The 12,806-nt window shown below is 36.7% G+C and overlaps 1 protein-coding gene across 1 annotated transcript; it reads left to right on the forward strand.

Moving 5' to 3' along the window:
• The first annotated feature begins 11,543 nt into the window (after nucleotides 1-11,543).
• Nucleotides 11,544-12,501, forward strand: LOC121021747 (olfactory receptor 4K13-like). Its single transcript, XM_040462378.1, has one exon. The coding sequence runs from the start codon at nucleotides 11,545-11,547 to the stop codon at nucleotides 12,499-12,501; it is 957 nt and encodes a 318-aa protein (XP_040318312.1). The 5' UTR covers nucleotide 11,544.
• Nucleotides 12,502-12,806: the final 305 nt, after the last annotated feature.

A 12,806-nucleotide genomic window follows, 5' to 3' on the forward strand; every position in this document is an offset into this window, starting at 1 on the left:
TGGGGGGAGGGACAGAATGAGAGGGAGACGAGAGAATCCCAAGCAATCTCAATGCTGTCAGCTCAGAACTCCACATAGGGCTCAGTCTCAGAAACAGCAAATTCATAACCTGAGCCGATATCAAGAGTTGGACGTTTAACTGACTGAGTCACCCAGGTGCTCCAAACTGTATCTATTTTCTATCCAGGGATTTTTGTTGTTGATGTTCCTTTGTCCTTCAAATGGATTTTTTTGGTTTCTATATTGTATTTTGTAGCCCTAAAATTTCCATTTGATTTTTTTTAATATTTCTATTTTTTTTTCTCATGTTTATGTCATCCTGTAAATTCCCTGATTATTTAAAAAATGACTATTTTAGGGTTATATATAGGGACGGAGATCCAACATGGCAAAGTAGAGGAAACTGAAGTTCTCTCGTCCCTCAAACACAGCAGAGTTGAGGCCAAAGGACTTTGAATTCCAAGAATCCAGGCTATGACGTGACAGAGACATCTTCAGGGGCCCACAGGGACAAACTGGCAGGCCATAGGTGTGTGAATGCAAACTGGGAGAGATAAAACGGGCAGTGTAGACATGGATAGGAAGGATCCCCTTGTGCAGAGAGCCAAAGGGAAGAGAAAGAGAGATTGTGGAAGTATTTATATGGACAAGAGAAAAACCACAGACCGAGAGGGAGAAAGATCCAATCTCGAACTGCAGGGCTTTCCCTGGAGTGGGGCCGGCTGCCCTGTTTGCGCACCTGGGGAGGAGGGGAGCCAGCCCAGGGCTCAGTAACTAGTCCAGAGACACAGTCTGCAGAGGGAGAAAGCAATCCTCTGCCTGGAGTGCTGTGGGAAGAAGTTATATAACCGGCCAAAGGAGTGGCACTTCCCCGAAACCGGGCCAAGGGAGTAGGAACCTTAAAGACATCAGGGTTTAAGTCCCAACTGAGTCCCAGGGAAGCGCAGGAGTCAGCGGAGAGGGACAAACTGCCTCATTCAGGCCCACTGCACTGTGAGGACAGCCTGAACAGAATGCTTTGGGACAGCCGGTCCTTGGAGGAGAGACTGGGGTGTCACTTTTCTCCCTATCACCAACAAGGTATGGATGGCTTCAGGGAATGAACAGCGGGCCCACAGTGGAGGCAGGACCAGCCTACACCAAACACACCCCTCCTTGCCTGGTAACTGTGTATCTACTGGAGTAGGATTGACGCCAATGAAACAGACAGTCACTCCTCGAGAACAGTGCTGCCATTAGTTCCAGGGAGCCCAGCGGTTTTGGATTTTCTGATTTAACTCTTGGACAATTCTTATTATATATATATATGTGTATATATATATATATACACATATATATATATGTATCATATATATATACATATATTTATAAATATATACATACATTTATATATATATATACATATAATATATATGTGTGTGTGTATATATATATAATTTTTTTCCTTTCCTCCTTATTTCTTCACTCCTCTGGTCTGGTTATTCTGGTTGTTGGTTTGTTTAACCAGACATATTTAATCTATTCTCTTTATACCTGTTCTGTATCTCCTTCTGTATTTTCCTCTTGCTTTCTCTCTCTCTCTCTCTCTCTCTCTGGATTAAGCTGTATAGTTTCTCTTCCTGGTCAATTTTCTTTTCTTTTCTTTTTCCTCACCCAGGTCACTTCTCTCTTTGTATGGGATAAGTCCTCTTCCATCAACACCACCTCCACCTGTTGTTTGGTTGTTGCTGGTGTTTTGGGTTTTTGTTTTGTTTTTATTTTGTTTTTGTTTTTTCTTTGTTTTTTTGTTTTCTTTTCCAGGGTTACTTCAACAAACAAATCAAGGCACACCTGGTGTAGGGCCTGAAACATCATTACAAGTAGGAAGATAAAGCAACCAGACTCACAACAACAGACAGCTAGTAACACACTCTAACAAACACCTACTGAAAGGCTAGGCCCTAGACAATGTATGACCCCTCTTTAATACAGTAGTGCTCACAGGTGCAGGACACATAACAAGTTTTTAAAACACATAAGGGACAGAAAACTAGCCAAAATGATGAAATGGAAGAACTCTTCTCAAAAGAAATTCCAGGAAGAAATGACAGCTAAAGAATTGATCAAGACAGATATAAACAATATAACTGAACAAAAATTTAGAATAATAGCATAAGATTAATAGCTGGGCTTGAAAAAAGCATAGAAGACAACAGAGTATATTCCTGCAGAGATCAAGGAACTAAAAAATAGTCATGATGAATTTAAAAATGCTGTAAATGAGGTGCAAAATAAACTAGAGGCAGTGACAGCAATGATTGAAGAGGCAGAGGGGAGAATAAGTGAAATAGAAGATAAAATTAGGGGAAAAAAGGAAGCTGGGAGGGATAAAAAAAATTCTAGAACACGAGGGGAGAATTAGAGAACTAAGTGATTCAATGAAATGTAATAATACCCATATCATAGGAGTTCCAGAAGAAGGAGAGAGAAAGGGGCAGAAGGTGTGCTTGAACAAATCATAACTGAGAACTTTCCCAATTTGGGGAAGGAAATAGATTTTGAAATCCAGGAGGCACAGAGAACTCCCTTCAGATTTAATAGGAATCGATCTTCTGCAGGACATATAATAGTGAAACTTGAAAAATATGAAGATAAAGAGAGAACTCTGAAAGTAGCTAGGGACAAACAGTTCTTAACCTACAAGGGTAGACACATAAGGGTAGTAGCAGACCTATCTACTGAAACTTGTCAGGCCAGAAGGAAGTGGCAGGAAATATTCAATGTGGTGATTAGGAAAAATATGCAGCCAAGAATCCTTTAACCAGCAAGGCTGTCATTTATAATAGGAGAGAGGAAAGTTTTCCCAGACAAACAAAAACTGTAGAAGTTCATCACCACAAAACCAGCCTTACAAGAGATCCTAAGGGGGAATTCTGTGAGTGGAATGTTATATGGCAAAGAACAAAAAGAACCAGAGACATCACTACAAGCATGAAACCTGCACATAACACAATAACTCTAAATCTATATCCTTATATTTGCATTTATTATTGATCTAATGGGATATATCAGTGGTTCACAACCAAGGGACATTTGGTAACATTGGGGGACCTTTTTGGGTGTCAGGGCTACTACTGGATGTAATGGATAGAGGCTATGAATGCAGCTACATATCATACAATGCTCAAGGCAATCTCCCACAAAAGAGAGTTATCAAGCCTAAAATGTCAATTGTGCCAAAACAATACCATACATTGTGAATATTACATTATTGTGTTTTTCATATATTTTGAAAATAAGAGACTTGTTAGAAATACATATTTGAAATGTCTTCTCTAGTATATGAACCTTTTAATTTTCTTTCTTTTTTTTTTAGTTTTTCTTTAAATTCCAGTTAGGTAATAACAGTGTAATATTAGTTTCAGGTGTAAAGTGATTCAACACTTCCATATATAACACTTGGTGTCCATCACAACAAATGTGCTCCTTAATCCCTATTGCCTATTTCACCCATCCCCCCCTATCCACCTCCACTCTGGTAACCACCAGTTTGTTCCCTGTAGTTAAAAGGTTTTCTTGGTGGGGTGCCTGGGTGGCTCAGTCAGTTAAGCATCCGACTTCAGCTTAGGTCATGATCTCATGGTTTGTGAGTTTGAGCCCTGCATTGGGCTCTGTGCTGACACCTCAGAGCTTGGAGCCTGCTTCAGATTCTGTGTCTCCCTCTCTCTCTCCCCTCCCCTGCTCATGCTCTGTCTCTCTCTGTCTCAAAAATAAATAAAACATTAAAAGGTTTTCTTGGTTTTCCTCTCTCTCCTGGCAAGTACTCATAAGCATTGGACACTAGGAGGTAAACTGATACTTCACAACAGGAAATATTCAAAAAATTAATAACCATATGAAAAAATGTTCTACATTATGAACAACCAGGGAAATATAAGTTAAGCCACAGTGAGGATTATAATTTACCTAACAAAATTGCTAAAATTAAAAAGTCTTGACAATACCATAGTCTGGTAAGGATGTAGAACAACTAGACCTCTTCACATTGCCTGTGGAAGTGTAAATAGGTACAACCACATTGGAGTCCTCTGGTAGTTTCTAAAAGACATGCCTACCCTATTACCCAGTAATTCCACTCCAAGGTATGTATCCAAGAGAAATGAGTGCTTATGTCCATAAGAAATATACAAGAATGACTATAGCAGCGTTGGACATAATACATAAGCCCCATTAATAAGTGTTATTTTCCTAAGTGTCTAAGCTACAAATGTATGAAGTAATCAATGAATGAAGTAATCAATTCAGAGATGACAACAATAAAGTATTTTTGGACACTACTGACCAACCTGTTTACTGAAATATTAGCATGATTAGGCAAAATAGGTGGTTGTACAGGCCATTAGTTGACTTCATAAACACAGGCAGTCCAATGTGAGAAAGAAGAAATTGGTCAGCTGTTGTTTAACAAGGAAGAGATCAAGTAAACGATAGCAAATTGCTTTCATTTTAACCAGGAAGTATTCTGGCACAATGCAGTAACAATAGAGCTCACAAATCCAAGAGGAACTAATTATAGAGAAAAATTAAAAAGGTATCAGAGAGATGTGACTCTGAGGAATCAGTTATTTCTAATTAAATTGGTACTCTTCACCTTTATTCAGATGATAGGATTAAAGAAAGCTTTATGTGGCCATCAAAGTTTTATGAAGAGTTTTACGTAATAAAGTGAAGTATAATACAATGAATTTTATCTCTTATGTTTCTAAATTCTTCTTACTTTGGACTTTCAAAAAATCAAACTTACTACATTTTAAAGAGACACAGTTTGTATATGTGTGTCTATTCATGGGAACATGGTTATATGGCTCAGTTGGTAATGGTTCTTTCTGTCTCTTTTTTATGGGGAAAATCTACACACTAAAGAGAGATACTGAATAATCTAGCTTGCCAAATGATGGCTTTTAGTTCCCGAGGGAATTCATTTATAAGATGCAAGGTTTTCCCAAGGTCATTAATTGACATATTCCTCATTTGGTCTTCTGCAGTTTCAAAATAAAAGGGAATTCTCCTTCATTAAAACAGGGACATAAAAAAAGAACATGGAAGGAAGTGGGGGCAAGTGAAAAACTCCAGAGCCTCAGTGACTTTCAGTCACAACTCCCAAAGCAATAAAAAGGTATGCATAAGAAACGTTAAAGATATCTCTACGTATGCATTTTATTAAATAAAGTTATGTATTTAAAAAATTTTGCAATTTCAAATGGAGAACATGTTTAATAAGAATATTTGTGATCAATCAAGAAATATAGAAAAATATAATCAGGTATATAATTATAGCACCCAATGCAAAGCTCTGAAACACTTTGATGCGTTATGACCTCAAGCTATATTTTACTGAAATTACACTCCCTTTTTCACATATTCAACCATTATATATATATATATATATATATTCTTAAACATTTTGTATTTGACCTTGGCTTATTTTTATTTAGGGTTCTTGAAATTTTCTGTATTGACTTACAAGAATTTGATATTAATGAAATAGAAACATTTGCCTATTTTTCTCCAGTTCAGCTTTCGTGTCTTAGAATTTTGCTTATGTTTTTTAAGTATGAGAGAGCTTATTCATTTCACTTAACTAACTTCTGTGGTTTCTATTGTTCATGATCCCAAGCCAATACTATAAAATACAACAAAGCATATAATTCACTTCTACATTGCTCTATATCCTTTATTGCTTGAACTATTATTTAAGTATTTAAAATATTTGGATTCATTTTTCTTTAAGACATTTTATTGAATTCATTTTTATGTAGCTCACCAGCCTATTTATTCCCAAGTTATTCCACCTTTATCCTAAACAGCATATTTTTAATATATGATTCTTTTACTAAACTCTCAGGTTTTTCACATCCTTTTATTTATTCTATCTATTCTTAAGAAGGTAAAGTATCATTCCATTACTTTAGCTTTATAACGTATTTAAATGTCAATAGATGTGTCTCCCTTATTGTTCTCCTTTTCAAGAATTTTCCTAGGAATTCTTAGAGGACATATTAGAAAGGCTGAAGGGAAAAGACTGCAGAAGACATCTTCCCATCTTTCTTGGTAAAGTTGCTTTGTCAAAAGCAGATATGTGATTTAGAACGTGTTTGCAACCATGGCTGTCTGTAATAGATTGCCGAATCCATAAAATCAACCTTAGTGCTTGCTGCACCTCTGAATGTTTTAGGTATTAGATGATAAACCAGCATAGCCTATCACCATCACAAGCAGCAAGTTATTTACACATTTTTTAAGTTCCCTTAGAGCTACATTAAGATAAATGATTTTCTGATTTGAAGTCCTTAGCTAAATACCAACTATATTTTAGTGAGCATTTATCCAGGGCTATAATCTAATTCAACTTTATTTTATTTTATAGAACTTGCCTTATAAAAATTAGAATCTGCATTAAGTCTATAAGCTAATATACCAGAAGTAAGCAAGCACTTCTGATACTTTAATGCATCCATGTTTCTCTGAGATTTGTATGAAATTTGTATATAGGTGCATAATGTTCCACAACGTGCTACAATAATCTACTCAAAATATAATGACATTTTAAAATTTAATAATATATCTAATACATTTTTCTATAAGACCACATATAGATTTCCATTTTTTTAAGTTTATTATTTATTTTTGAGAGAGAGAGCATGCAAGCAGGGGAAGTGGCAGAGACAGAAGGAGACAGAAAATCTCAAGCAGACTCCACACCTGCAGTGAGGAGCCTGATGTAGGGCTCCAACTCACAAACCGTGTGATTGTGACCTGAGTCTAAACCAAGAGTCGGACACTTAACTGACTGAAGAACCTAGATTTCTATTTTAAGTCATGCCATTAATGATGGGTATTGGAGGAGCTGTCCAATTTTAGGTTATTAAAGACAATAGGATAATGAACACTCATCCATTTTTCTTTGGAAACTTAACACTAAAAATCACAGACCTGAAGGTTCTTTTTAAAAATGTGGCAAAACTTGGGGCACCTGGGTGGCTCAGTTGGTTGGGCGTCCAACTTCGGCTCAGACCATGATCTCATAGTCCGTGAGTTTGAGCCCCACATCGGGCTCTGGGCTGACATGACAGCTCAGAGCCTGGATCTTGCTTCAGATTCTGCGTCTCCTTCTGTCTGCCCCTCCCCTGCTTGTACTCTGTGTCTCGCATTGTCTCAAAAATAAATAAACATTTAAAAAAAATTTTTAAAGAATAAAAATGTGACAAAACGCAAATAAAAAATTTAGTACCAAATTTCTCCAAAAGAATATCATGCCAAAATACAAGAAATGGTATAAAGGAATTCTTAAACTCCCGTTCTTTTGTTACTTTTACTTGCATTTCTTTAATTATCAATAAGGTCGAACACTTTTGTGTTTAAAGATATTTATAGTTCTACTTCTGTGAATTGCCAATCCAAATGATTTCTCCACTTTTCCACTCTTTCTTTAACCTTTTCTTATTAATCAGGGCTAACAGCTCTTTGCCACATTTGTAGAAAATATATTCTCATCTCTTATTGTATGTTCACTTTTTTTATTTTCACTCTTGGAAAGTCAGCTCTGATTCTAGTTTTTGCATCCTATCTAAACTTCATTGATTCTAGTTTTTGTATCCTATCTAAAATGTTTTATCAGCTCCATGATGTTAAAATATTTACCTGTGTTTGCTTTTCATTTCATAGAAGTTATATTTTTAGGGAAGTAAATCTTTAACATCTCTTAAATTTATTTTCAAATGAAAAATCAGTCTGGGAATCTGATCTCCAATCCCAGATTGCAAATTCGTTGCCTCATCAGCATTTGCTGAATATTTTCCTTACTTATCCCAAAATCTATTTTTGTTATATATTACAGTTACATTTGAGTTTATATGTGGATCTGAACAAGCCTTTCTGTCGTATTTTGCTTTTTCTTCTTGTGTTGGGTTCTCATTCTTTGAAATGCTGTAACTCTATAATATTGCACAGTAAGTAGTGCATGAAGGCAAACACCACAATCTCATATGGCAGAGTCACATGTTAAAAATGCAAGATTTCATAGGAAAACTTAATAAGTAAAAATCTGGCAAGGTTCCTCCTTCTTTCATTTCATGGAGAAGTGGACAGAGGCTGGGTCACTGTTGCATACAGCCTTGTAATGGGGCCTAGGAAGGTGATCTCACCTGCTCCCTCCTCTGTGTTTTAATCAGGCAAACCTGAGAACAAACTCAGGAGAAAAGATTAAAATGTCAAACCTCAGAAGGTAAGCAATACGAATTTTGAAGTTAGCTTTTCAGGAGAATATTATAAAGCCAACTGCTGGCATTTATTGATAGTGTGGAATTCTGACATCAGGAAGAGCTTCTTTTTCTAAAGAAGGGCCATCAGCACCAGTTAACTTCTTACAGTACAACCCTCCTGGCTTACCATTGAATAATTCTGTTTGCCTCTCCAGAAATGTCTTTTACTATATTGTTTGTTGCTGTCATCATCAAGTAGAGCTTTTCTACTATTTTCAGTTTCATTGGCTTAATTTTAGGTTTTTGAGCCAACATCAAACTCTATTATATAGCTCAAAGTAGTCCCTGACATATGATAGTATAAATCATCTAGCTGTGTTCTTCAAAATTGCCTTGGCTTGGGGCACCTGGGTGGCTCCGTCAGTTAAGTGTCTGACTTCAGCTCAGATCATGATCTCACCGTCTGTGAGTTCAAGCCCCGCATCGGGCTCTGTGCTGACAGCTCAGAGCCTGGAGCCTGCTTCGGAATCTGTGTCTCCCTCTCTCTCTTACCCTCCCCCATTCATACTCTGTCTCTCTCTGTCTCAAAAGTAAATAAACATTAAAAAAATTTTTTTTAAATTGCCTTGGCTCATCTTGGCCTTTTGTATTTCAATATACATTTCAGAATAAACTTGTGGATTTCCAAAACTCACCTTGGATTGACATAGGGACTATGTTGAATATACACATGAATTTAAAGATAATTGGCATAGGGGCATGTGGGTGGCTCAGTTGGTTAAGCATCTGACTCTGATGTCTACTCAGGTCATGATCTCATGGTTTGTGAGTTCGAGCCCCACGTCTGCTCTGTGCTGCCAGTGTGGAGCCTGCTTGGGATTCTTTCTGCCTCTCTCTCTGCCCCTCCCTTGCTTGCACTCTCTCTCTCTCTCTCTCACTCTCAAAATAAATAAATATTAAATTTTTTTTAAATTAAGAATCGGCATATTTACAATTCATGAACCTAATATATCTTTTTATTAATGGGTATTTTGTTGTCAACTAAAATTATGTTGTCTACCTATCTCTTCCATATTGTTAGAGTTTTCTAATACTGAACCATTTTTTAATTCCAACAAAAAATAGTAGTTGGAATGAGAGTTAACAAAATACCAAGATTTGTAGGGAAGTGTCTGTGTAAATTTGTACAACCCTCTGTTGAGAATTTGACATTATTAGATTAGTTGAAAATGACCTAGTAATTCTACTTCTAGTTATTTAATCTTGAAAAAGTCTTTCACATGTAAATAAACATATAGATATACATTAATTGCACCATTTTTAAAAACTTAAGTGTAGTTGACACACAATATTACTTTAGTTTCAGGTGTGCAACATAGTGATTCCACAAATCTATACGTTATGCTAAGCTCACCTCAAGTGTAGCTACCATCTGTCACCATGCAACTTTATTACAATCCCATTGACTATATTCCCTGTGCTGACCTTTTATTACCCTTGACTTATTCACTACATGACTGGGATCCTGTGCCTCCCACTCCCTTTCACCCATTTTGCTCATCCTCCCACTCCCTTCCCTCTGGCAACCATCAGCATGTTCTTTTATATGTGGAATCTAAAAACAAAACAAATGAAGAAACAAAAAGTAGAATCAGACCTATAAATACAAACTGAGAACAAACTGATGGTTGTACCATTTAATAATAGTAATTCCTCAGTAAAAATAAAATTTTTATTCACAAAATGTTGTTATGATAGGATATCATTTTTTCATTTTTTAAGCCACACACAAAATTATAAAATACAAATATTTGTTAATTCTGAATAATAGTATGAATATCTTAATTATGTTTTTCTTATACTATCCAAATTCTTAAAAATTTCAAAATATTTAAAATATCAAAATATTTAAAACTAATTGTGTCTTTTTCTATGAATGAGGTCTCAGTCAGATATAAACTCTTTTGTGGGTTTTTTTTCCCCACTTTTTTTCATTTTTTTCAGATGTCACATTTTTCTCAAGCCTCAAAAAAATTGTTCTGTTACTACTATCTTTTTATAGATACCTATCATATATCTGCCTCAATACCTTGCTTCAAAAATTATGGCTGGCATTATTCATGTTTACATGGATGTCATCTAGAACCACATAGATGTATTCCCTACAGATCCCCTTTTGCTTATCAGAGCTCTACAATTATACCATCCATATATAAATGATATGGGTGTTATACTAAATCTGTTAGGACATTTAGCCACTTGACAGAGAAAATAAATTAAGTGAGGCAGTGCGAAGCCAGCAGCAAGCATCCATTTGTGCCATATCTAAGCACTGTACCTTCCAATCTACTCAATTCATAGGCCCAGAGGTAAAGTCAGAGTGCTTTGGAGAAGACCCACATATCTGAGCCTTTCTTCCACCTTACAGAAAAAAGAAGGTGAGAAGCCATCTCCATGTGGCCAACCATAGACTCAAATGTCTAAAACTCCTAGGGTTTATACTGCTGCTGCTCATCTGACTTTCAGCAACAGCTTGCAAACTGACTCTTAGATTCTCAATGTTCTATATTCCATCTACTTAATTTCATTGTTTTTAGTCCTGTCTCTCAGTTAGAAAACAGCTGGACTCTCCTTCACTGATATGCCCCTTACTATTATGCATTGTGGAAATAGATTTTGAGATGGAAGCATCCTCTTCTTTTCCTATGGAGACCAACAAATCTATACCAAATATTCTAAAAAGGAGGCAAAAAATCTCTAAATTCTCTCACCAACTCAGATACTCACTTTTCTTTTCTTTTTTTTTTTTTAATTTTTTTTTCAACATTTATTTATTTTTGGGACAGAGAGAGACAGAGCATGAACGGGGGAGGGGCAGAGAGAGAGGGAGACACAGAATCGGAAACAGGCTCCAAGCTCTGAGCCATCAGCCCAGAGCCCGACGCGGGGCTCGAACTCACGGACCGCGAGATCGTGGCCTGGCTGAAGTCAGACGCCCAACCGACTGCGCCACCCAGGCGCCCCAAGATACTCACTTTTCTTAAGATCAGTGCAGATATGAGTTACGTATTGCTGGCTTCAATTTTCTTCAAACATCTTGGTATATGGCAGAAACTCCTCGTAACCATTGCTAAGAAATTATATTTATTCTTTTTAAAAAATCTGGATTCAGTGTTGTTCAACACTTGATTTTTTTTGCACATTTCAGTAGATGATGGGAAGCAAAGTTAAGTGAATATGTATTACATCTCTCAATTTTAACTCATAGACTTTAATTCACTTTGTTTTTGCTTTTAGGTACCATATGCCAACAACCAAACAAATGGAGAAACAAAATCATTCCATGGTGTCTGAGTTTATTTTGCTGGGCCTCACAGAGTTTCGTGAGTTACAGCTTTGCTTATTTTTGTTTTTTTCCATTATCTATGTAGTCACTGTGTTAGGTAACCTCATGATTATCTTTGTAGTAAAACTGGACCCTCAATTACACTCTCCCATGTACTTCCTGCTGGCCAACCTCTCCTTTATTGATATGTCCCTGGCCTCCTTTGCTACTCCTAAAATGATCTGTAACCTAATTAGTGAATATAAGGCTATCTCCTATAAAGGCTGCATGGCCCAGATGTTCTTCCTTCACCTTTTAGGTGGAAGTGAGATGATGTTGCTTGTAGCCATGGCAATTGATAGATTCATTGCTATTTGCAAACCTCTCCATTACAAAAATATCATGAACCATCATGTTTGCATTGGACTTGCACTTTTTTCCTGGACCACTGGTTTTGTACACACTATGAGCCAAATGGTGTTCACAGTGACTTTACCATTCTGTGGTCCCAATGTTGTGGATAGTTTTTTTTGTGATCTGCCTCGGGTCATCAGACTTGCCTGCACTGACACTTACATCCTGGAGCTATTGGTCATTGCATTCAGTGGACTACTCGCTTTGTTCTGTTTCACCTTTCTGTTCATCTCCTATAGCATCATTCTAATTACTGTCCAGCGTCGCTCCTCCACCAGGTCTTCCAAGGCTTTGTCCACTCTCTCAACCCACATTACAGTGGTGGTGCTGTTCTTTGGACCTTGCATCTTTATCTACACATGGCCATTCAGCAAGATCTCCATAGATAAGATCCTTTCTGTGTTTTACACCATTTTTACTCCCCTTTTAAATCCAATCATCTACACATTCAGGAATAAAGACATGAGAAAAGCAATAAGAAAAATAAAGAAGAAGCATGTGAGTCCCAGATCGACCTTTTAACTGAAACATTACAATCATGAAATACATCATGGTCATTGTTGCCACCACCATCATCCGAAGACACTGAGGTATACGATTTTGTATGAAATATAAGCCACATCTTGAGAACTGGCAATCCTTCCCTACACAACATATATATGCAATAAAACATCCTGAATTATGTATCCAAACACAAACCTTTCCAATATAATCCCATTCATGTATGTTGTAATTTTCAGGTTTTTGAAAACTAAATGAGATTCGAAATAACTATTTATTGAGTTTTAACCACAGATGAGGCACTTAGCATGTATTTTCTCTTCACT

The sequence above is a fragment of the Herpailurus yagouaroundi genome, unplaced genomic scaffold (genome assembly GCF_014898765.1).
Source record: "Herpailurus yagouaroundi ecotype Mexico unplaced genomic scaffold, PumYag 315, whole genome shotgun sequence".
Lineage (NCBI taxonomy): Eukaryota > Metazoa > Chordata > Mammalia > Carnivora > Felidae > Herpailurus > Herpailurus yagouaroundi.

What these genes read in the sequence shown, in the direction of transcription:
- LOC121021747 (XM_040462378.1), top strand. Translation starts at nt 11,545, where the DNA reads ATGCCAACAACCAAACAAATGGAGAAACAAAATCATTCCATGGTGTCT.